We start from the raw sequence: 23,658 nt of genomic DNA on the forward strand, positions 1-23,658 counted from the left end.
TATTGAGACCATTTATGAAGCAGACTCTAGGTTCCCAATCCATCCTTTCACATCCCATTTCTATCTGGAGACTAATTCCAGAAGGGATAGTCGGTTTGGACATACAGTTCTACAAAATTTATTTTCTATTTAGTCGTCAACTTTACTCCATCCCATTCATAGTAGCTAGGGAGTCCCATCTGTGAGAATGTGCTGCCTCCTTGTCCTGGGATAAAGCATAGTTACTTACCTGTAACAGGTGTTATCCAAGGACAGGAGACAGTTATTCTCACAATCCTCGCATTTCCCCTAGTTGGCTTCGTAGCTTGTTTACTGAACTGATGGTTCCACGAGCCAATGTCAGGCAGGAAGGCATTCGCGCATGCACAGCATGGACAGTATCGAGACTTCTAAAGAATTTAAAGTGACAGTACACTTTTGCATTGTCTGTACCAGGGCTCCGTGAATGATGTCTCACATTGTGAGAATATCTGTCTGCTGTCCCTGGATAACACCTGTTACAGGTAAGTAACTGTGCTATATTTCACTGAAAGCTAGTGAAACGTAAAAAAAAAAAAGGAGTAATATGGTCCTTAAAATGAACTTCCCCTATATGAACGTGGATGGCATTTTAATTTCCTTGATGCAAGACATGCATACATCAAAATTTACATATTCTATCTTCGACATAAGAAAAGCATGGATGAGAGTATGAAAAGTGTCTTCTTCTGCAAAATTCCTAAAGTACTATATCTGATTGAGGGATATCATTACTTGTCTGGACTGGTCTACTAGGACTCAAGGAAAGGAAATAATCAGATGAGTAAATTTCAACAATTGCCTGTATGTCTTGTTCTAACATTTTCTGCCAGAATTTTATTTTGGGGTCAGTAAGGTAGTAGTCATTAAAAGTAACACAAGCATGAAAGCAAGGCAAATAGAACAAAATTATCTAGGAAATATATCCATAACAATTTTTATGGATATATTTTCTGGATAATTTTGGTCTATTTGAATTCTACACTGACTTACACACCATTCTGTTACATCCCCGGATTCAGTATGCTAGATGTTCAATCCGGGAGTTGCAGAAATCCAAACACTTTTCTGAGCACATGCTCCTCCTATCTCATAGAGAGCATTAGAGCCCTCTGTAGTTTTCAATTTCTGCAAGCAATCAGTCCAGAAGTCTTTTGGATTTGCTCTGCATATGTTTCTTATTTTTTCACATAAAGTTCATATTTACAGAGGCTTGAGTGCCTTGAGACCCCTTTGCGGTGGTCCTCTGTCAGAGAAAAGGATGCAGTCCCGTGGAGCCAGATTACAGTTTCACTGAGAATCTTTAGTGGATCTGTGGAGTCAGCCTGCTGTGTGCTACCCTTCCTGGATTCAGGGTCCATTTCCCTGGGAACTTGCTTGCCCTCTGACCTTTTCAGGGATTTAAGCGCAGGCTGTAGGCATCCTGAATAAAACTCCTCCGGGTTTCAGGGTGCAGGCTGCTTTTCCCACCCCCCAGTCGTGTGGAGAGGATCTGTAGAGGTGGAGGTTACAGTCAGTGTCCATCCAACTGCCAGTCCGAAGATCTTCAAGTCTGGTCATTTTGGAGCTATTCTGAGTCAGAAAATCATTTTTCTCCATTCAGCTGCAGTGAAAAAAGCTGATAGGCAGGCACTTCAGACACTGCAAGTACACCTCCCTTATTTCCTATGGGAGCTTCGGGGATGGTCTGTGAAACTCTAAAACTCATTTCTGAGAGTTTCTTAAGGTAGGATTCAGGTTTCCCACCTCCCCAAACCCCAAATCATTATTTTTGTATTTTTGTATTTTGTTTATTTTTGCTGTTTGTGGTGTGAATTTGCTGGCAGTGACCATCTTGGATTTTAATTGATCTTTTTTTCTAAGTTTTATTATTGCCTCAAAACCCCTCAATTTGATTAAAAATCATTTGAGATGGACTCCCCAGTCCCTAATCTTTTAAATGTGCGCATTGATTGTGTCAAATTAGTGCCAGATCAGCGACCATATACTACATGCCACAGCGCACTGGGGGAGGCGTTAAAAACTTCGGGCCTTACCTTCTTCAGGTCCTCCAGAACTGGGGGAGCAAGCCTGGATACGTACTTTCAGAAAAATATCTCACTCAGAGATCGTTCTGGAGTTTGGTACCACACACCTGCATTCCAAGTCTAGCAACACTTTCAATGCAGTGCGGGTCCCTCAGGAGGACAAGGTGTGAATTTTCACTGGACTTTTTTTCAACTACTCTGGAAAGTATATTCTTCAGATGCAGTTTATTGTACGCAGCCAGTGGGCATGTCAATTTCTTCTAACCAGTTGCGCCAGTGGCAAAGGCCGTTTTTCAGGAGCCCTCTCATTCAGCTATGGCAGAGCATGATTGTATTATGCCATAAGGATATTATGCCACTTTTGTTTTCTGACACTGCTTTTATTTTGGATCCAGCTAATACTCATACTCAACACGATCACCCTAAGAGTCTGGATTTGGATGAGGACTCCCTCCATCAGCAGCCCCTTTTAAGCATGGCTTTGTCCACCATTTTATTGCTGGGGTTCTGAATGAGCAAAAAAAAAATTGGAATCTCCTTTTTCCACATCAGAGTTTGGTCATGGACCATTCTAATGTGCTGTCCTCTTATTTCCATCCCATTTCCAGCTTCTTGGTCTGGTTATAGAACAATAGAATGCAGGCTTTTTCCAGCTCTCTCATGTTATATCTTAAGCTTTCTCTACTGGCTCCTGCTTTTGAGCAATTTTAAACAACCAAGGTTGGAATCCACATTGGCTTAGGATACCTGGTGTATGGACCTCCCTAGTGACGGAGGTGTAGTGTTTAAGGACTCCCAGAATCACAGAGTAGATAGCATATTTTTTAAAAAGAAACCTTTTTCAAGTGGCTTCTTCGGGCATCAAGGTGGTGGCAGCCTCTTTTGTGGTGCATATCTGTCATATAAGTGACCTCTTTTGTGGTGCATACCTGTCATATAAGTGTCTTCTCCTGCAAAATTCCTAAAGTACTATATCTGATTGAGGGATATCATTACATGTCTGGACTGGTCTACTAGGACTCAAGGAAAGGAAATAATCAGATGAGTAAATTTCAACAATTGCCTGCATGTCTTGTTCTAACATTTTCTGCCAGAATTTTATTTTAGGGTCAGTAAGGTAGTAGTCATTAAAAGTAACACAAGCATGATTTGCAGAGTGCCTTCTGCAGAAGTGGATATCTGTCCACAGTTAGTATGGATAATGTGGCAGATGCCCTGGTAGGACCCTTCACAGCTTGCTCAGCTGTTTACTGCTTATTCCAGTTGTTATCCATCAGGTTTCCTTGTATATGATACACTTTAGGACCCCTGAGGAAGGAGTGTTTCTTCGAAACACAGACCGTGTCGGTTCTGGGTTAATCAGTCCTTTTGGATACAAACTGTTTTATGACTATATTTATATTTATTTTTTATGATTGTTTATTAAAGATTTGGCATCTTGTATACCATCACTGCAGTTTTTTCATTCAAGTTTTTACCACTTGTGCAGTGTCTATGTGCTGGCCTCTTTGAATCTGTCCTTGGGCTATGGATGCTTGCTGCAAGGTCACTTTAAGCAGACTTTCTTTCAAGAGTCTGCTTCTTTTTGGGATAGGTCTGGATGATACCTCATGGCTGGTGTTGCTGATCGCCACTCTCAGTCTCTCCCTGTGATCAAGACTCACCAGTCTTTGGGAGGGGATGGTAGTAATTTTCATCAGCGATCCTCAGGCTCTTCCTCCCAGAGATATTTCTAGGGATACAGTCCCTATGACAACACTTCCAATTTGAGCTGTCCTCAGACGTCTGGATTAGAGAATGACACGAGGAAAAAATCTGTCCCCGTCACTCCCCGTCACTGCCACGTCACCAGACCACCGTCCCCTTCACCGCCATGTCCCCGCCATCCCCTTCACTGCCCTGTCCCCGCCGTCCCCTTCACTACCCCGTCCCCGTTCCCGTCCCCGCAGCATCCATACAAGCCTCAGTATTGCAATATTTAGCTTATTCCTTCCTTATAAATCAAAGTTCTGGCTTCTGAACTGGAGAAAAATGTTCAGCTGGCAGGGCTTTGTTTATAAATTTTTATCAACACAATATACTACTTTATCCTAAAGCAAAAAAAAAGAAAATGAAAATAAATAAATAGAATTTTTTTCTACCTTTGTTGTCTGGTTTCTGCTTTCCTCATATTCTCATTCAATTCCTTCCATCCACTGTCTGTCTTCTCTCTGTGCCTTACATTTCCTCTGTTACTGTGCCTGTCCCTTCCCCCCTCCCCCAATTGGTCTGGCACTCATCTTCTTCCCTCCACTCCCCCATAGTCTAGCATCTCTGTCTTCTTCCCTTCTAGCATCTTCTTCCCACTCTCTCTGCCCCATTCCCTTCAGCGTCTTCTCTCCCACTCTGTCATCCCCATTTCCCTTCAGCGTCTTCTCCCCACTCTCTGTTCCCCATTTCCCTTCAGCATCTTCTCCACACTCTCTGTTCCCCATTTCCCTTCAGCGTCTTCTCCACACTCTCTCTTCCCCATTTCCCAGCGTCTTCTATCTACTCTCTCTTCCCCATTTCCCAGCGTCTTCTCCCCACTCTCTCTTCCCCATTTTCCAGCGTCTTCTCCCTATTCTCTCTTCCCCATTTTCCAGCATCTTCTCCCTACTCTCTCTTCCCCATTTCCCAGCATCTTCTCCCCACTCTCTCTTCCCCATTTCCCAGCATCATCTCCCTATTCTCTCTTCACCATTTCCCAGCGTCTTCTCCCCACTTCCTCCACCCCACCTTCCCCAGGTCCCTTCAGCGTCTGTTTTTCTCCACCCCCACCTTTCTTCCCTTTCTCCCTCCCTGCCCCTTACCTTTGCGGCAGGAAATTTCTAAATATGTTTCTTACCAGAAGTCAGAGCATTGAAATCGCATGTGGCTGCAAGAAAGGTCGTCTCTGATGCAACTTCCGGTTGCCTCAGAGATGACCTTTATGGCAGCCACACGTGATTTCAATGTTCCGGTTGCTGGTAAGAAGCACATTTAGAGAAATTCCCTGCCATGAAGGTAAGGAAGGGAGGGAGATGCTCAGGCAGCGGCGATCAGGCTCAGGCAGCGGTGGCGGTGATCGGGCTCAGGCAGCGGTGGCGATCAGGATGGAAGGAGGGAGGGAGATGCTTGGGCTGTGGCTGCGGTGGCTATCAGTATGGAGGGAGGTAGCACGATCGGTGACCGCGCGTGTTCCCTTCCTTCACTGTGGAGACAAGGCCATTCACTGCTTCATGGGGTGGTGAATGACCTTCTCCCTGTACCCGTGGCGACCACTTCCTTCAGTGTTCCCGCTAAGCTGCGCTGGGGTGCGCTGGCGCACAAAATATTACCTCGCAGCGCACAAGTTTCTCGTCACAGCGCACACAGTGTAGAGCACAGTTCTTCAACCGCCGGTCCGCAAACAAAATCTTGCCGGTCCGCGAAGGATTCGGTCCCCGCCGCAACGAAAGGCCGGCGTCAGCTGACTTGCAACTTCCTGTTGTAGTCGCTGTGCCGGGACTCCTGCCTTCGCCGGGACTCCTGCCTTCCACCGCGTTTGCCTCCTGCCTTGTCTCCCGCACCTCCAGACCAGCAGCGGCAGCTGTGTATGCTTTTAACTTCGGCACAGAGCTGCCCCTAATCAATAGTTTAGCGCGGTTTCATAAGGCAGCCTCGGGGCCTTTGCTAGGCCGGCCCACATCGCATCATCGAAGCGGGCCGGCTATCAAAGGCCCCGAGGCTGCCTCATGAAACCGCGCTAAACTATTGATTAGGGGCAGCTCTGTGCCGAAGTTAAAAGCATACAGAGCTGCCGCTGCTGGTCTGAACTCTTGGGCCGCTGAAGGAGGGCAAAAAGCAGCTGTCCTGGAGGTTTCCCTTCCTCTCGCCTTTACAGGTTCCTTTTTTCCACCTTTTTTTTTTTTCCTTCAAACGGCAACGGGCCCCAGCATCGACATCAATCAAGTAAGTTCCACTGTCAATCAAGCGGTTCTGCTCGGCCAAAGCTTCCCCTGTGACATGAGCCACCCTCAGGGGAAAGAAAGTGACCCACAAAGGTGAGGGGAAGGGGGGCAGATGATGGAAGTTGGGGGGGGGGAGAGAGAGAGAGAGAGAGAAGGGGCAGATGATGGAATGGAGGAGATGAGAGAGAGAGAGAAGGGGCAGATGATGGAAGTGAGAAGAAGGGAGAGAGAGCAGAAGGCAGATGGATGTCAGTTGAGAAGGGAGAGCAGATGCTGAATGGAAGTGGGGAAAGAACACATACTGGATGGAAGGAGGAGATAAATAAAGGGGGAAGAAAATAGTAAGATAATGGAGGGGTGAGGAAAAGGGGTGACAAGCTGTGTGTAGACACAGTGAAAAGAGGGAAACGGGACTAAATAGTAAGAAAGAATTTAATTTAGATGGAGGCAGAAAATAGAGAAGGAAGACCAGAGAAGAAAAGGGAAGAGGAGAGCAGAGAATGATCAGATCTGAGTGGAGGAAATGAGAAGAAGAGATATGCTAAAAACCACAGGGGGGAGGGAAGGATAGAGATGCAGTTATTTTGAAGCTACACTGTTAAGTTAATATGCTGTTGGTAGAGTTGCAGTGGCATCCTAAACATATTTTGGCAAGCCAACTGTATATGGTGACATTATTAGAAGATGACTGTGTGAAACTTTAGGGAACTTGGATGCCAATCAGTTTTTGGAAAGCCAAAGGAAAACATACATTTTTTGTATGCTATACTGTATGTTTGGCTCGTTTCTACTTCAGTTTTGTTCTTGCCTTTTCGTTTTGTCTTCCTTCCACCATCTCTTATCTGCCTTCCTTATCATCCTTTTCAATGTGATTTGGCAGCTCCTGTCAATCATAGGCTGGCTGTGCAAGATTGCTAATTCTAGATGCCTGGGTGACCTAATGCCTGTGCATGTGATTTTCTGTTTTTGTGTTTAAAACATTTTGCTGAAAGCACAACAGTGCAAAAGAGTAAAACAGATTTTATGCTGTTTATTCTAGGAATAAGCAGTGGGCTTTCCTAAGTCCATCTTAATAATGTCATGCAGATTTTTTAAGGAAATTATCCAAATCTTTTTTTAATTACATGTTGAATGAAAAATATTTTCCCAGGTTTGTTTTAAATCTACTACTTAAAAGCTTTATTGCATGCCCCTTTACTCCTAGTATATATTTATTTTTATTTTTTATTTTTTAGTATATATATATTTATCTTTTGGCATGGCCCATCAGTTATAGCATTTGCTACATGATGGGCCATGCCAAAAGATAAATGTAGCATTTGCTACATGAATTGATTTTTTGTCACGTATGGTTAAGGGGCTGGAGGAGTTGCCGTACAGCGAAAGATTAGAGAAACTGGGCCTCTTCTCCCTTGAGCAGAGGAGATTGAGAGGGGACATGATAGAAACATTCAAGGTACTGAAGGGAATAGACTTAGTAGCTAAGGCAGGGAGAACGAGAGGGCACTCTCTAAAGTTGAAAGGGGATAGATTCCATACAAACGTAAGGAAGTTCTGTGGTAGAAAGCAACATATTTATTTGGCTCATAACTTGCTGGCGCCCGATATTTTTAGCTCACAGTGAAAAAAGTTTGCTCACAACACCCGCCCGCTTAGAGGGAACACTCAACCACATGTCATTCTCTAGTCCAGATCTTTGGCAGCTACTGCTCCTACACAGCTCTCCAGAGGGCTGCTTTGCTCAGTTTTGCCAGGAGTGGACTCGCATGTCCTTGAATAAATGGGTGCTGGACATCATTCGGAAGAGGCACAAGATAAATTTATTTTGCCTGCCTCCAGATTTGTTTCTGGACTCGTCAACAGGTCGGCTGAAAAAATAGTCAGTGGTCTGCACTATTTTGCCCATTCTGGATCTCAAGTCAGTCAATTGGTTCTTGTTGATTCCTTATTTCCAAATGGAAACCATACACACAGTCATTTCTGCTGTCTCTCCTGGGGACTTCTAGCATCATTGGATCTCATGGAGGATTTCCTCCATATTTCAATATTTTCAGAGCATTGCAGATTTCTGCGTTTCCATATTCTGTGACAGCATTTCCAGTCTGCGGTTCTTCCTTTTGAGCTTGCGACAGCTGCCCGCACTTTCACCAAGTTGATGGTACTTGTAGTAGTTTTTCTTCACAGGCAAGTTGTTCAGTTCCATCCTTTCTTGGACGACTGGTTGATCTGGGCTCCATCTCGACATGAGTGCGCCAGTACGGTGGAGACAGTGGTCTCTCTGCTACAGAGCTTGGGTTGTATTGTTAACTTCAGAAAGAGCCTGTTGATGCCATCTCAGACCTTGGAGTATCTAAGCCTTTTCTTTGACACCAGGCATTTCTTCCCAAGCCACGCAGTCTGAAACTTCAGCAGCTGATCAGAGATCTCCTGAAACTTCCAGCTTCCATGCCCTGGCATTATCTGCAGGTGCTGGGGTCCATGGCAGCCTCCTTGGAGGCAGTCACCTGGACCAGTCCACACATGCGCTCTCTAAAGGAATCCCTCCTCTTTTGGTGGTCTCTACAATGTCATCCCTTTCAGATGCCACTTCCCTGGATGGAACCAGCATGCAGAAGTCTGCACTGGTGGCTTCAGGGCAAGATTCTTTGGATCTTAGAGTGGTTAATTCTTATGGTGGATCTCAGACTGTTGAGTTGGGGTGATCACTGTGCAGACCACTCTATTCAGGGGTAGTGTTTTCCTCGTCAGCCAAAGGAAAACATACATTTTTTGTATGCTATACTGTATGTTTGGCTCGTTTCTACTTCAGTTTTGTTCTTGCCTTTTCGTTTTGTCTTCCTTCCACCATCTCTTATCTGCCTTCCTTATCATCCTTTTCAATGTGATTTGGCAGCTCCTGTCAATCATAGGCTGGCTGTGCAAGATTGCTAATTCTAGATGCCTGGGTGACCTAATGCCTGTGCATGTGATTTTCTGTTTTTGTGTTTAAAACATTTTGCTGAAAGCACAACAGTGCAAAAGAGTAAAACAGATTTTATGCTGTTTATTCTAGGAATAAGCAGTGGGCTTTCCTAAGTCCATCTTAATAATGTCATGCAGATTTTTTAAGGAAATTATCCAAATCTTTTTTTAATTACATGTTGAATGAAAAATATTTTCCCAGGTTTGTTTTAAATCTACTACTTAAAAGCTTTATTGCATGCCCCTTTACTCCTAGTATATATTTATTTTTATTTTTTATTTTTTAGTATATATATATTTATCTTTTGGCATGGCCCATCAGTTATAGCACTCTAGAAGGAACAGCGGTGTGAGTGTTCTCAGACAATGCCATGGCAGTAGAATATATAATTCATCCTTAGCCTCCAGTTAGTCAGATCATCCGCTGGATAGCGACGTATTCCAGCTTTGTAATTTGAATTGCTCTGGCCTCATCGTCTGTGGTTTGCAAATCTCATCAGTCTTCAGTGGGACAAGAAGCTCAACCTCCCTCTCCCTGGCATCCTTCTATGTCAGGGTCTAATGCCCACGGAGACCCACAGCGCTTTGGTCTTCCGGCATGGCTCTTGAGTGCTAAGCCTTGATGAGGCACAGTTCTTCAGAAGAGGACCTCTCGATGCTTTTGAGGTCAAAGAAACCCTAACCTTTGGCTTCTTTTGCTTCTGCCAGGAAGGCATCCAAATAGTAGTATGCTATGGACTGGGTGGTGCCTGAACGTGCTCCCATTTCCATAGTCCTGGCCTTTCTTCAGGCTGGTTTGCTTTTAGGCTTTTTGTGGTATCTGTTTGCCAGTTAATATAACACACAATGTAATGCAGAGAATAAGCTTTTTTCCCCTGTACATCAGTCTAACAAACTGGTCATGCACATATATATAAATTAAACATAAATATACATCACCATTGAAGTTGTATGCATCATCTAGGTCAGTGACTGGAGAGATCCAAGTTGCAGCCAAAAACAGAGAACTTCAAATGAGCTAAACACCCTTGGACGTCCACACAGAAAAGATCTCTGAATTTGAATGTCACTTGCTCCCTTTTATACATTATCCAAGCTGGATAATTAACTGATTAATAAGGCTGGCATTTTATGGTCTAAACATCTGTTTGGACATTCAGAAATTGGCCAGCTTCCAGAGTGAACCAAAGACAGTGTTATTCCTATCCCAGGTCCTAACCTATCAAGTAGTTAAGCAAGTTAATTGCACAAATGGAATAAATATAACCTATCAAGTCTACAGTATTATTCCTGTCCCCAGGTCCTACTGTCAAGTAATTAGGTGAGTTAATTACACACATGAAATATGTGTGTTTTCAATTAACTAAAAATGTTGCTTTTAAAATAGCTTATAATCAAATTTAAAACTCATAATCAGTACTTTTAATCACGAAAGCAGCATTACACAGGCTTCTACTCAAAACTTTGCTTTTAAGAACAGCATGAATAGCTCATAATCAGTACTTTTAAATCACTAGAACAAGCTCTACTCAGAACTTTTGCTTTGGGTCACAAAAACAGGCACACACTGTCCACCTGGATAATTGTAATTATATTTCCTGCTACTGGTTTATAACTCTGCTGTATATCGTTAAACATGTTCTTACTGCTTTTCTATGGCCTTTTAATTGCTCTAAATTGTCCATTTAGCTAATAAGATTAAAAACTCTGTATTAATGACGTATTCGAGCACAAGAGTTTTGTTTTCAAAACTCAGACTACATACAAAAATGGCTCCTTGCTTTTTACAATACACAGGCAGGCTTAGATAAGGATTTAGCTGTAGCTTCCCTTCAGGGCACGCAGGGGTTTTAGTTCTCTTCCTGCTTCCTAAGAGGGGTGCTTCATTTGTGGTCTCCCTTGCGTCATCCTTTCCCTTTGTGGAATTTTACCATCATTCTACAAGGCCTTTGGAAGCCCATTCGAGCTTCCAGCTTTTTTTGTGCAGACACCTTTTCTCTGTATTTCATACGTCGGAGTTGTTCTCTGTACTGTACCTTCCTTTCTACCGACAGTGGTTTCTGCTCTTCATGTCATCTGGGAGGTTCATTTGCCTGTGTTTCATTCAATATGTTCAGAGCGCAAGGATCAGATCTTATATAAGTTGGACGTCAAGAGAGTCTTGTTCCATTTTTGGAGAGGACTAATGATTTTCAGATATCTGATTTCCTTTTAGTCTCGACTGTTCCACCTCGGCGTAGATGTCCGGAATTTGTGACCTCAATCACCCGGTGGATTCGTATGGCCATTTCCATGGCTTATGTCATCCATGGCAAGCTGCCACCAGTTTCCTTTCAGGCCCACTCCACTAGAAGTGCTGCTGCTTTGTGGGTGAAATCTTGCGTGTTTTTCAAATAAAACTTGCGGGTGATTCCTTGGTCCTCTCTTCCTACCTTTACCTATTTTTTTCTGGGTGAATGTGGCGGCTCGCTCTGATGCCACTTTTGGAACCTAGGTGTTGCGAGCAGGCTCTTCTGTCCCTTCCTAAATGCTGCCATTGCTTTGATATGTCACCTAGCGTACTGAATCCGGAAGGGACTTAACAGAATGGATGATTAGGTTTTCACCTTTGATAATCTTCTATCTGTTAATCCTGGAGTATTCAGTACAGTCTGCCTTCTCAGTTGTCCTACATTGCCTGCTTTCTTTGGCCTCAGTTATTCTCCTTAAAGGCTTGAGGATCTTCCAGCCAGTAGATGGGTTCTGTGGGGAATTCGCTCTTCTGTGAGTATGCATTACCAAAGGCTGCTTCAAGTGGGTACTCGTTGCATACAGCAGGTTTGTTCTACATTATTCTTCAATGTTTTTCTGTGTTGTCTTTGCAGAGCAAACCAGTTCACAAATTGTTTATGTTGCTGGGGAGTTTCCCCAGTACCCCCTTCCTTGTCATGGATTTGTTCAGGTAAATTGCTTGGCTTTGGGATTGAACTACAAGGGGCTCTAACTCTTTCTCTCTCTCTCTGAGGTGGGAGGATAATGTGCTCAGAAAAGTGTTTGGATTTCTGTAACTCCTGGATTGCGGAAAGGGATTGAACACCTAGCATACTGAATCCTCCAGGGATTAACAGAAAGATTGTCGAAGGTGGAAACCTAATCTTCCATTACAATAAATACATCTGATTAGAAATGGTTTGATCAAGAAAGAGAGACAGAAATAAGAAGTAGAAAAGAAAATAAAGCCCTGATTTATAGAAAAAAAGACATGAAAACAGAAAAACAAAATACTGGTTTATAGCAGTGGTCCTCAACTCAGTCCTCAGAACACCTAGCCAGTCAGTTTTTAGATTAGTTAGGTTTTCACCTAGCCCATCAAGTTTACCTTCTTTGTATACATATCTATGTTATTTGTATGTATTGTGGTTATCCTGAAGACCTGACTGACATGAATGTATCCTGAGGACTGGATTAAGAATCCCTGGTTTATACAAAGTAGGCTTGGCAATAATGTTGTGTTTTATAAGAAGATATTGAAACAAGGCCCTGCTCTATAAAACATAAACACTAAAATAAAGTCCTGATTTTAATATGCCTTGCTTTACTTTCCAGTCTAGACTACAGTGGTCCATCCCGGGAGTTCTTCTTCCTTCTATCTCAGGAGCTCTTCAATCCTTACTATGGCCTCTTTGAATATTCAGCCAATGACACATACACTGTACAGATCAGCCCCATGTCTGCATTTGTGGAAAATCACATTGAATGGTAAAGTCTTGATTTTTTTTTTTTTTATTATTGTTCATAATGAACAGGTCAAGTTTGAACAAAGTTATACATTTATCAGCACTCAGTAAATATATAAATTCCTTATCCACAGATTTTAAGAAGCTGTATAGACAGTGCTAGGATCAAAATACATCTACACTGGTCTTTTCGATGTTTCCTCATTTCTCTCTGCTAGACTTAAAAGATCTTCTATTTTTTCATATTGCTAGACCAAAATTATGGAATGTGTTACCTCCACAGTTGAGAATAGTAAGGAGTCTTGAAACATTTAAAAAGTTTTGAAGACCTTCCTTTTCCATCAGGCCTTTGGAAATCATTCAGAATAACTATTTTTCCAAGCCTATGGAATGAAGTTTATGGATGCTAACTAATGCTATGCTAATGGTGTTTTATTAACCGTTTTATCTCCTACTAGATTCAGGTGGTTTACAAAAGGATGATAAGGAACAGTAAGACTTGAGATTATGGTAGCGTTGCTAGGTAGAACTTCACGGGATGGAAGAAACTAATTTCTCAAATAGATAGGTTTTTGGTAATTTGCAAAATGAACAGTCAGAAGATGTAGTTCTAATTTTCATTGGTAGGTAATTCCAGATTTTAGTTTCTAGGTATTCAAAGGTGCGGTAATAATATCTTTTATATTTGACATTTTTTAACATTGGATATAGTAAGATCTTATTTTTGTTGAGTCTCTTGGTGCCTCTATTGTGAAGTACATGACATTTTTCACTTATAGATGATAGACTTTGGCTGGCCAGTGCTTTGATGATAATTCATGCAATTTTGAATTTGGTTCTGAATTGTACCGGCAGCCAGTGCAGTACATGTAGTGTAGGAGATACTTTGTTGAATCTCTTTAGTCTGGTAATCAGTCTGGATGATGAGGTTCAGTCATTTTTTTGAAAATATTATCATTGTATGTGTCCTTTGATGTTTTATGCCTTCCTTACTATGTTCTCTGCCAAGAATGGTAGATTGTGTGGGTTATAAATAAAATAGCGAAGGGGCAGAGCAGAATTGAGCAAAGTTGGAAACTAAAAACAATATAGCAGCAATATCTGGTCACTGTGGGAGCAATTCTATAACGAGGCACCACGAGTTAAGCACCTGGATGCAGCATGCTAAGTGGTAATGATATCTAAATGCCCAGATTCCATTATAGGGGCTGATATTCAAAGCCTGATAACTGGATAAGAGAGCCTCCTGACAGCTTAACTGATGCTGAGCAGGTCCTAAGGAAATATTCAGTGGCATGTAATCGAATAGTGCTATTGAATATCCCTTCTAACCACCAAAGCTGAAACCATACAATATAACTTCTTGTATCCCACAATTTTTCTACATGGAATCAATGTAGCTCACAGCAAAAGGGTTTACATTTATGATTTTAAGTTAGAGATAAGCAAATCTAACATAGGGCTCCTTTTTCAAAGGCGTGCTAGCTGTTTAATGTGCATAATACCGCATGCTAAACCGCCGGCCGCGCTAGCCTCCTCTTGAGCAGGCGGTAGTTTTTAGGCCAGCACGGGGGTTAGCGTGTGATGAAAAGTCGCGTGCGTTAACCCCGCTAGCACGGCTTAATAAAAGGAGCCCATAGAAGCTAGGTTGAGATAATAAACTTACCCTAGGTTCTATGGTTAGATAATGGTCCAGAAACAGGGTCCATTGCCTCTATTGTATGCAAATAGATCTCATGCATATTCACTGGGGAAATTCTGAAAACCCAACTGGATTGCAGTCCTTGTTCCCCACCCCTGCTTTAACCTCTCAAATTATAGCCCTGGGGAGTCATATAAAGATTTGCAAAAAGAAGATAATTAAGAATGAAAATGATGTGATTCAATTGGCTGTTAAAGTTGAAACAATGGAGCAGTCTATATTAGAGAACTGCACGGGAGCGGAGACAACGGGAATCCCGCGGAACCCAAGGGGATCCAATGGGGATGTCCCCTCAGGTCAGGGGGATCCTGTGGGATCCTGTGTGACCCCCCCCCCTCATTGTCACGGGGATCCTGCGGGATTGGAGGCAGCTTAAGGGGCTCAACTACCTTGGTGCACCTCCTTTTCATGCCCTCCATCCACACTCACTCCTCTACAAAGTAGCATGCAGCTGCACCCGTAGCCGATCCAGATGCCTTCCCTCCGACATTGGAGAGAAGACTTCAGGTCAGCCATGTGCAGTGTGCAGGGCCTGTGACCCTGCAAAGAAGTGCAACTGGAAGGCAGTAAGGAGGCAACTGACCTGGACAGCTCCGGTACAGTCTTGTGGGAGGGGGCAGAAAAGGAGGGAGGGAGCGGACACATGCACATTGGACCAAGGAAGGGAGAAAGAGGGGGCATGAACTTGGGATAAAGGAGGGAGTGCATTGAGACATGGGAGGGGCCCAAACCTGGAACAGAGAAGGGAGGGAGGGAGTGCATTTGGACATAAAAGGAAGGAGAGGGTAATGAACTTGGGACAGAGAAGGGAGAGAGGAGGGAGCATGAACTTGAGACATAGGATAGAGAGAGGTAGGAAAAGAGATGCTGAGGTGGGGGAGGAAATAGAAAGGGAGAATTGTTGGGCATGGGTATATCAAAGCGGATTTCCCCATAGGAAGTAAGGGAAACTCGCTTGATTGGTTCCACCTCCCCCACCCCCCCACAAGGCCACCGGCGCTGCTCCACACACCCCCTCTTGAACCAGCATCGCCCCCCCACAAACGCCCCCTTCCCCAGGACCAGCATTACAACCCCCCCCCCCCCCCGCTCAAACTGGCATTGCTCCCCCGTGCTGGAAGTGACATCCCCCGCCCGTTCAAACAAGCACCTTATTCCATCTGGCACCGGCATGTCCACCTATCCACAGGATGTTCCGGTGCCAGTGAAGGAAGATCCCGCCTCTTGCCTGGGCTGGGCCTTAAGCATCTGTGGAGAGAACAAGAGCCAGAAGGCCTTGAGCATGGGCAGATGCTCAAGGCCCAGCCCAGGCAAGAGGCAGGATCTTCCTTTACTGGCACCGGCATGTCCTGGGGGTTGGTGCTGCGTGCTGGTGCCAAATGGGGTAAGAGGCTTATTTGGACAGGGGGGGGGGAAGCCGCTTCCAGCAAGGGGGTGCGATGCTGGTTCTTGGGGGGGGGGGTTCGCGGGTAGGGGAGAGCGATACCGGTTCGAGCGGGGGGGGGTTGCTCTCAAATCGAGTCAACGCTTGGTTTGCGAGTCACGATTTGCGAGAATGTTTTGCTTGTCTTGCAAACCGCGTTACTCGTAAACCGAGATTTTACTGTATGCTTTATTGAACACCCTTTATACCCTTAGCACCTGAGATACTGGACAGACAGCTGATACAGCTGCACCAGAGGCAAATGATGAAAGACTTCTTCTTTGCAGTGCTGAAAAGTGTTCCACTGTCCTTTTACTGGTGACATACAGCCCCACCAACTCCAAGAATTTTAACTTGCTCTATTCTGTTCTACTCTAAAAATCCTAGCCCTCGTAGTCTCCCCGAACAGCTGAGTCACTGACCACTTTTGTGTTTAAACCAACTCAGAGAGAGACAGGTAAGAGAGAAGAGGCGATGGTGAAAGAAAGACACTTGTAGAAGGAGAGATGGGTTTGGGGAGTGAAAGATCCGACTTTGGGCAATAATACTTTTGTCACTGCAAATCTCTTGTGCTTTTCAGCTATACATAATGCATAGTGAACATGTCTAACAAGGGAATACAGACAATCTATAAGTGGTACATGTGAAACTGCAAAACTAAAAGATTAAACTAAATTCTTAAAAAAAAAAAAAGAAAAAAACTTGTGGTTTGTTTTGCTTTGGAAACACCAGTAGAAGGCTGCCTGTGGTACAAAAGATCTTTCTTATGCTACTGTGGTGCAAACAAAGAGCTGCCTTTTATGTGTGGTGCAACTGCATCCTGTGTCGCCCACACTGCATAAACAGAATGTTTGCTTAAGAACTGGTTTGCTAACTTCGCAGGTTCTGCATAATGTAATTTCTTGCTCATGGTACATCTTCTTTCTTAGATTCCCATAGTACTAGTATATTGCATATTTGCTTGGATTGCATTCATCTTTTGCTTTGATGCCATGCAAAATCTTGCCGCTAGAACATTGTGAAGTTGACATGGGGAGGGGAGGGGTGGGGAAGGGGGGGGGGAGGTCGGTCAGAGGAAAGAGGGCTATGAAACTGAAAATTTGATTCTCAGGAGTCAATATTCAAAACCAGACTGGGGATTAAACCCCACTGAGCTGGTAATCCAAATATAAAGGGTAGGGACTTGATATGCTACCTTTCTGTGGATAAATCAAAAATTAAAGGCAAAACACATTTAACAGCTTTAATAGAAATAACTGTGAGCAATTGAACGTATCACTTTTCCACATAGTCCTCATTCAAGATAACACATTTGTTGTATCATTCAACTAGCTTGTGCATTCATGCAGAGAAGTTTTTCATCTGCTCCCGAAGCCAGGTGAGCACCACTTCCTTTACTTCATCATAATTTGTCTTTTGCTCTCCGGGTCACAGTATTGCACCCATGTCTCGTCGCCGGTGACATTTCTCTCCAGAATACTCAGATCTTCTTTATACCATCACAGAAACTGGATCACAACCTCCACACACTCTTGCTTGTACAGATCGGTAATCTGTTTAGGAACCCATTGTGTTCAGACTTTCCTGTATCCCAAGTCATCATTCATTATGGCAAATGCAGATCCATAGCTGATATCCAAATCCGCAGCCAACCATTATCTATTGGTCTTCTCTAATCAAGGCATCTGCCCTGCTCTTGTGTACACAATGTTGATGGACCACCAGAATGACCTTCGTCGGTTACACCTGTTCTTCCCACTTTAAACCTTTTTACCCACTCATAAACCTTTCGTGATTCTATGTCCATACTGAGTCAGTATCCGATGGTGAATTTCCACAGGTTTCCCTCCCTCTGTCCAGCGCACTACTGCAAGTTGTTTTTCGATGGTGCAATCCTGCTGTGGAGTGTCCATGTTTCTGACTTCATGGCAGCCACACGACTAAAGGCTGAGCACTGCACTGTGTATGGACGAACTATCCAACAGACAATGTACAAGTATATATGTTGCATTTTGCTAGCTCTGTTTTGGTTATCGTGTAATTTAACAATTGCTTTTAATTTTTGATTCGCCCTCATGTACAGGTGCTTATTTTGTACCTGGGGCAATGGAGGGATAAGTAACTTGCCCTGAGTTACAAGGAGCTGCTGTGGGAATTGAACCCAGTTCCCAAGGTTTTCAGGCTCCTGTATTAACCACCAGACTACTCCTCTAGTCCATCAGGGCAGGATTAAAGCTTAGGCAAACTAGGCATGGGCCTAGGGCCCAAATATTTAGGAGGTGCCCTCTCAAATGTGTAAGTCAAGGCAGAGTTTTGCCTTGGTACATTAGCTGCTGCCACAGAGAAGAGAATCAGGAGGGCACAGAGCCATTGTTCACCATAGAGGTCTGTCTATTCTTCCTCACTTCCTATGTACTGCCTTCTAGTCAGCAGGGGGAGCCAGCGAGCAGAGCCTTTTATCTGCTGTTTCCTCCTCTGCCAATTTTCCTCTGCAGTCAGAATCATTCAAGCCTCCATTTGTGGGAGCTTTAAAATATATTTAAATTACAATGAGGGGCCCCAACAAACCTATTTGCCTAGGGCTCAACAAAGATTTAATCCTGCCCTGCATTCCATTCCAAGTTTCAACTCTAACTGGACATAGTGACGCTGACCAGTTGAAGGGTGTCTTGTTCAGAGTCAGGCAGTTCAGCAGGCACCAGCAATAAGGTTCATTGGGCTGATCGCAGTACCTAAGCCAATCACAAAATGTTGCTGAGTGTCCCAGACAGCCACAACATTATTTTACCTATTTTCAGCCGGTAGTATAGCAGTAGAAAAGGCTCCTTAGGCTTTTGTCTTCAGAAGAGTCTTAACCATATGCCCATCATGAATAGAACATCTGTGTTTTAAATATCATGCATTCTTTTCTGTCTTCCCTGGAGTGCCTGAAGACTGTGTATTTCTACTGGCAACATGCTGAATGAATAATCCAAATTTGTCACAATATTTTATGACAAGGTTGTTGAAGTGTGCAATTCGATTTAACTCAGCAGAGCTCCCTGCTTCCTTTGAAAACAATGGGTTCCATTTAACTGAACTGAACATGATAACTCCAAAAATATGGTCAGCATATTGCATTAAATTGACTTTTTGCATGCATTAAGAGTTTAGTTTCGTAAGTAATCACCGACTGTAGAAACAGGTGCATCCATTTCCATCAAGTCTTCACACATGAATGCATAACAAACGCTTGCTGGAAAATCCGGCATATTTTTTTTTTTTAAATAACAAACCTGTTTTCAAATTACTTATGGTCTGTTTAGCTTTTCTGAGGCATGCCACCCTTTTCTGGACTTCATCCGTTAAAGGAATACTGTCAGAATTAAGCCCAAGAAAAGAAAAACAACCTAGGGCTCCTTTTACAAAGCTACGGTAGTGGCTGCTGCTATGGTAATCGCTCGGACATAGGGATTTAATGGGTGTCGGAGCATTTGCCACGTGGCAGCCACTACCGTGGCTTTGTAAAAGAGGGGGTTAGTAAAGAATGATATTTCTACACTGATTATATTTTCTGCTATTGCTTTGATAGTGCTTTACAAAGTGGAGAAGTTTTCTTTATATTTTAGGTTGTTTTCCCCAAGCTGTTGAATACAGGCAGTCCCCGGGTTAAGAACGGGTTCCGTTTTTTAAACCGTTCTTAAGTTGAATTTGTATGTAACTTGAATCCTGTACAGTGCACAGTCTATAAAAACATTAAACATTAAAGAAACAGTCCTCAAAACAAAGTACTGTAGTTGAAATAGAAAGAAAAGATAGGTTTACACTTACTTTTGTTCTTTATCTGTCCCACTGTTCCCTCTCCACCACCACATCCAACATTTCTCCCTCTTATCTCTCTCTTCCCCATGCATCGTACCTCTCGCCTCTGACACCACCATGTCCAATATTTCTTTCTCTCTCCCTATGCCCAACAATTCACCTCTTTTTTCATTTCACCATGTGCACTGTCTCTCTTTCCCTCTCATTCAGATACCCATGCCCAACAATTCTCCCTTTCTATTCCCTCCCCACCTCAGCATCTCTTTCCCTCATTCCTTCCATTGTTCCATCCTATGTCCCTAGTTCATACTCCCTCCCTCCCTCCTTCCTTCCATCCTTTGTCCAAAGTTTGTGCTCCTTCCTATCCTTCTGTGTCCCAACGCCACCCTGCTTCTCCCTTCCTGTGGCAACGTGCACCTTCTTCTTCCCTTCCATGTCCCAACGTGCCCCTTGTCAGCTTTCCCTCCGTTCTGCATCCCAAATTTGTGCCTCCCACGGATGTTTACCTCCTCTGGCCAGCTCTCTCCTCCCAGTGGCACTTCTCTTTGTGAAGCCACGGCCGCTTGCAGCTGACCCAGAAGCTTTCCCTCACATTTTTTTTTCAGTGTTTAGTGACAAGATTAGACTTGGGTCTATCACAGAGATCCTGAGTCCAAAATGGGGTCAATGCAATAGAAGCACAAGTCATTCCATACGCCCAAAAAAATTCAAGACAGAAAAATCTGCAGGCAAAGTCATGGCAATTGTCTTTTGGGATGATGAAGGACTTTTGCTTCTGGAGTTCACACCACACAAGACAACTATAACTGGGAGAGTTACACCAAAACAATGATTGCTTTGCAGAAGTCAATAAAGGAGAAAAGATGAGGAAAACTTACAGCAGGCATACTGTGTTTTCACGACAATACGCCGGGGCACATGTCACGACATTCACAGGCTGCCAGCTGAGAATGTGGGTTTCAGCAGCTGAACCATTCACCCTAGAGTCCTGACCTGGCTCCCTCTGATTATTTCCTGTTCCGAGTTTTGAAGAAATCTCTCCATGGACAGTGGTTTTCGAGTGATGAAAACGTCAAGAAAGCTGTGACATCATGGTTTGAAGGACAAACAGAAAAATTATTTTCAAAGGGGTTAAAGTCATTACAGGAAAAGTGAATGAAGTGTATGGAGCTATCAGGGGGCTATATTGAAAAATAAAACAAAATTTTTTTTGAACTCTTTTCTTTCCTACTGAAGGAAGGCACTGAGGAACGCCCCTCATATTTCCATGTAATTTCATTGCGTGTCTCCTGGTTTTTGTAATTTTTGAAAGTGTGAAAAATCGATTTACTCTTACCCCTTCTACACTACTCAGAATTTGGTAGACCTCAATCATATCCTCCCTCAGCTGTGTCTTTTCCAAGCTGAAGAGTCCCAGCCTTTTTAACTTTTCCTAATATGAGAGGAGTTCTACCTCCTTTATCATTTTGGTCGTTCTTCTTTGAACCTTTTCTAATTCTGCTATATCTTTTTTAAGATACAACAACTAGAACTATGCTCCATACTCAAAGTGAGGATGCACCATGGAGTGATACAGTCATTATAATATTTTCAGTCTTTCTTGCCATTCCTTTTCTAATAATTCCTAGCATCTTGGGGGGGGGGGGGTTTGGGGCTTCCACCACACACTAGGCAAAAGATTTCAGAGTAATGTCTACAATGACATCCAGATCTTTTTCTTGGGTGTTGACTCCTAAGGTGGACCCTAGCATAAGCTAACTATGATTTGCATCATTCTTCCCAATGTGCATCACCTCTCTGGATACGTCTAAAAACTCATTTTGATTATTGACACTTGAACGACCTGTCTTTTAGGTTGTCCAAGTGCCAATTTGGGCAGGTTTTTAGACGTATTACTGTTTCGATTATGAGCCCCATGGTTTATAGCCTAATATAGCTGCTGCTTTATAATCCCTTTTCAAGAAATATTGTAGTGTAACTTATGTGCCATATATGCTAATTATTATTATCATTAATAAATATTTATGTTATCTATAATAAATATATATATTCCCACATTGGCTACAATCTTAGGGCCACCTTAAGTCAGTCATACTTTTTGCAGATGAGTCCAGAGTAATTACTCTGAGTGATTTTCTGAGAAACAAAAGTAAAACTTTGAAACTGATAAAATTAAAACTAACCCCCTCCTTTACAAAGCCACACTAGTGTTTTTAGCGTCAGCTCCGACGCTCATAGAATTCCTATGAGTGTCTGAACTGTTACTGCAGTAGCAGGCACTAAAACGCTAGCGTGGCTTTGTAAAGGAGGGGGTAAGGTAAACTAAGAGGAAATCAGATCCCAAGCTAGGAGATGCCTGACTTTCAACATTAGAAAAAGATGTTAATTCAGAGAATTAGGAAAAGAGACGTGCTCCCCAAAATATGACTGCTTGGCTCTGTGGAAAAATGGGATTTAGAGTGCCCAATAGGTACATTGTGATGCATAGAAATGGCATATGCTTGGCTTCAGAAAGTTTTAAGCTTTGAATAAACAACACTGGCTTGGGCTCCATATATGACAACACAGTCAGGAGCATAGTTACCATTGAGTGAGTCCCTTAAAAAGTCCAGGGCTGTCCAGTGGTAGGGGCCACTTGCAGCTGAACCCTCCCTTCTGCACATCAATGTCTAGCATCTGCCTGCTCCTCATGCTCAGCTACTTACCTTCTCACCAGGTCCTCCATAGCTACAGCACCAAAGATGGCACTAAAGGCTCCCTCTCTGGCCTATGGACCTATCCTCTGCTCCCACCACACTGATGCAACTTCCTGTGGGTAGGATGTGGCAGAGGAAAGGTCCTGTGGCCCAGAGAGACAGCTTTAGCGCTGCCTCTGCCATTGTAGCTGGAGTGGACCTGGCTGAGCACAGGGAAGGGGAGAGATGCTAGACCTGGGAGGGGGGGGGGGGTGAATGCACTGTTGGGAGAGGGGAGAATATATCAGTCCTCCCATTCAGGGCTCATTGAGTCCCAGCTTCGTCACTGGACTCTGAATTCTTTTTGTTTTTATAGAATTGTGTTTCTTATACAGAAATGTAATACAAAAAATTATTACTGTGATCTACTACGAGTCTGGATTTCTGTTTCCAAATTTGCCATGTTTTAGGGTATCAGAAGTGGATGGATGTGAAAAGAAAAATCCATATTTTCTGTAATTAAAAACAGAACATATTGTAGACTCTGGTAACTGGAACTCAATTAGCCAGATCTCTCAAGCAACCAGAAAAAAAATCTAAGAAATACTGTAATACTTTAAATAATAATGAAAATAAAATAAATTTCTGGTGGAAATTTAAGTGTAAACTTGACACACCACACCTGAGTACGCCCATGTTTTGCCCAATAGTTTGTCTGGAACATATCCGGTAGTTTGTCTGGAACAGTTTATGGTATGACATAGTATGGGGTATGATATTAGTTAGGCCTATTTTTAATAGCAACTCTCAAGCAACCGGAAACTACATTTATTCGGCATCTATCAATGCCCACGGGTGCCAGTTAACTGTGGGTCTACTGTGGTAGAGTAGTTTTTGCATGAAGTACAAATCCTTTATTATGAAATCTGTCATGGAAAACTCCATTCTGCCAAAATTTATACTCAGAAGGAAAAGCTTGAAAAGTGTTTGTTTTGCTACGTGGACACACAATGGCACTCTGTAGTTTGTTTAGCTTTTATAGCTACTAGAGTTGACAGTATGTTCCCTGCACAGTCTATAGAAGAAAACATACCTGGGGTACAACTGGTTACTAACAGAAGGCTGATTATGCAATATGAATTATACAGCTGTTTCCATAACACTGAAGGCAATATATAATGTGCAATATACAGACAGCCTGCTTCATTTCCTTAGTTCAGTGGTGCAATACTTATAGGAAAAGGTTTCTAAACAGTACAGCTTGCTCAGTGGAAGCACAGTACAAATCCACTGGAAATTCTGCTCTCTTTCTTTATAAACACATATGCAACCTTTCTTTTCTGTTCAGCATTCTGTCAGTTACTTTTAGTATTATTTTATCAATT

The 23,658-nt window shown here is 43.1% G+C and overlaps 1 protein-coding gene across 1 annotated transcript in view; it reads left to right on the top strand.

Moving 5' to 3' along the window:
* Positions 1–23,658, top strand: part of HECW1 (HECT, C2 and WW domain containing E3 ubiquitin protein ligase 1) — a 318,284-nt gene that overhangs the window by 252,129 nt on the left and 42,497 nt on the right. Inside the window, exon 21 of the mRNA XM_033932848.1 lies at positions 12,542–12,694. Within this exon, the coding sequence (XP_033788739.1) occupies positions 12,542–12,694 (153 nt within the window). The remainder of the gene's footprint in view (positions 1–12,541; positions 12,695–23,658) is intronic.

This window comes from Geotrypetes seraphini, chromosome 2 (assembly GCF_902459505.1).
Source record: "Geotrypetes seraphini chromosome 2, aGeoSer1.1, whole genome shotgun sequence".
NCBI classification, from domain to species: Eukaryota; Metazoa; Chordata; class Amphibia; order Gymnophiona; family Dermophiidae; genus Geotrypetes; species Geotrypetes seraphini.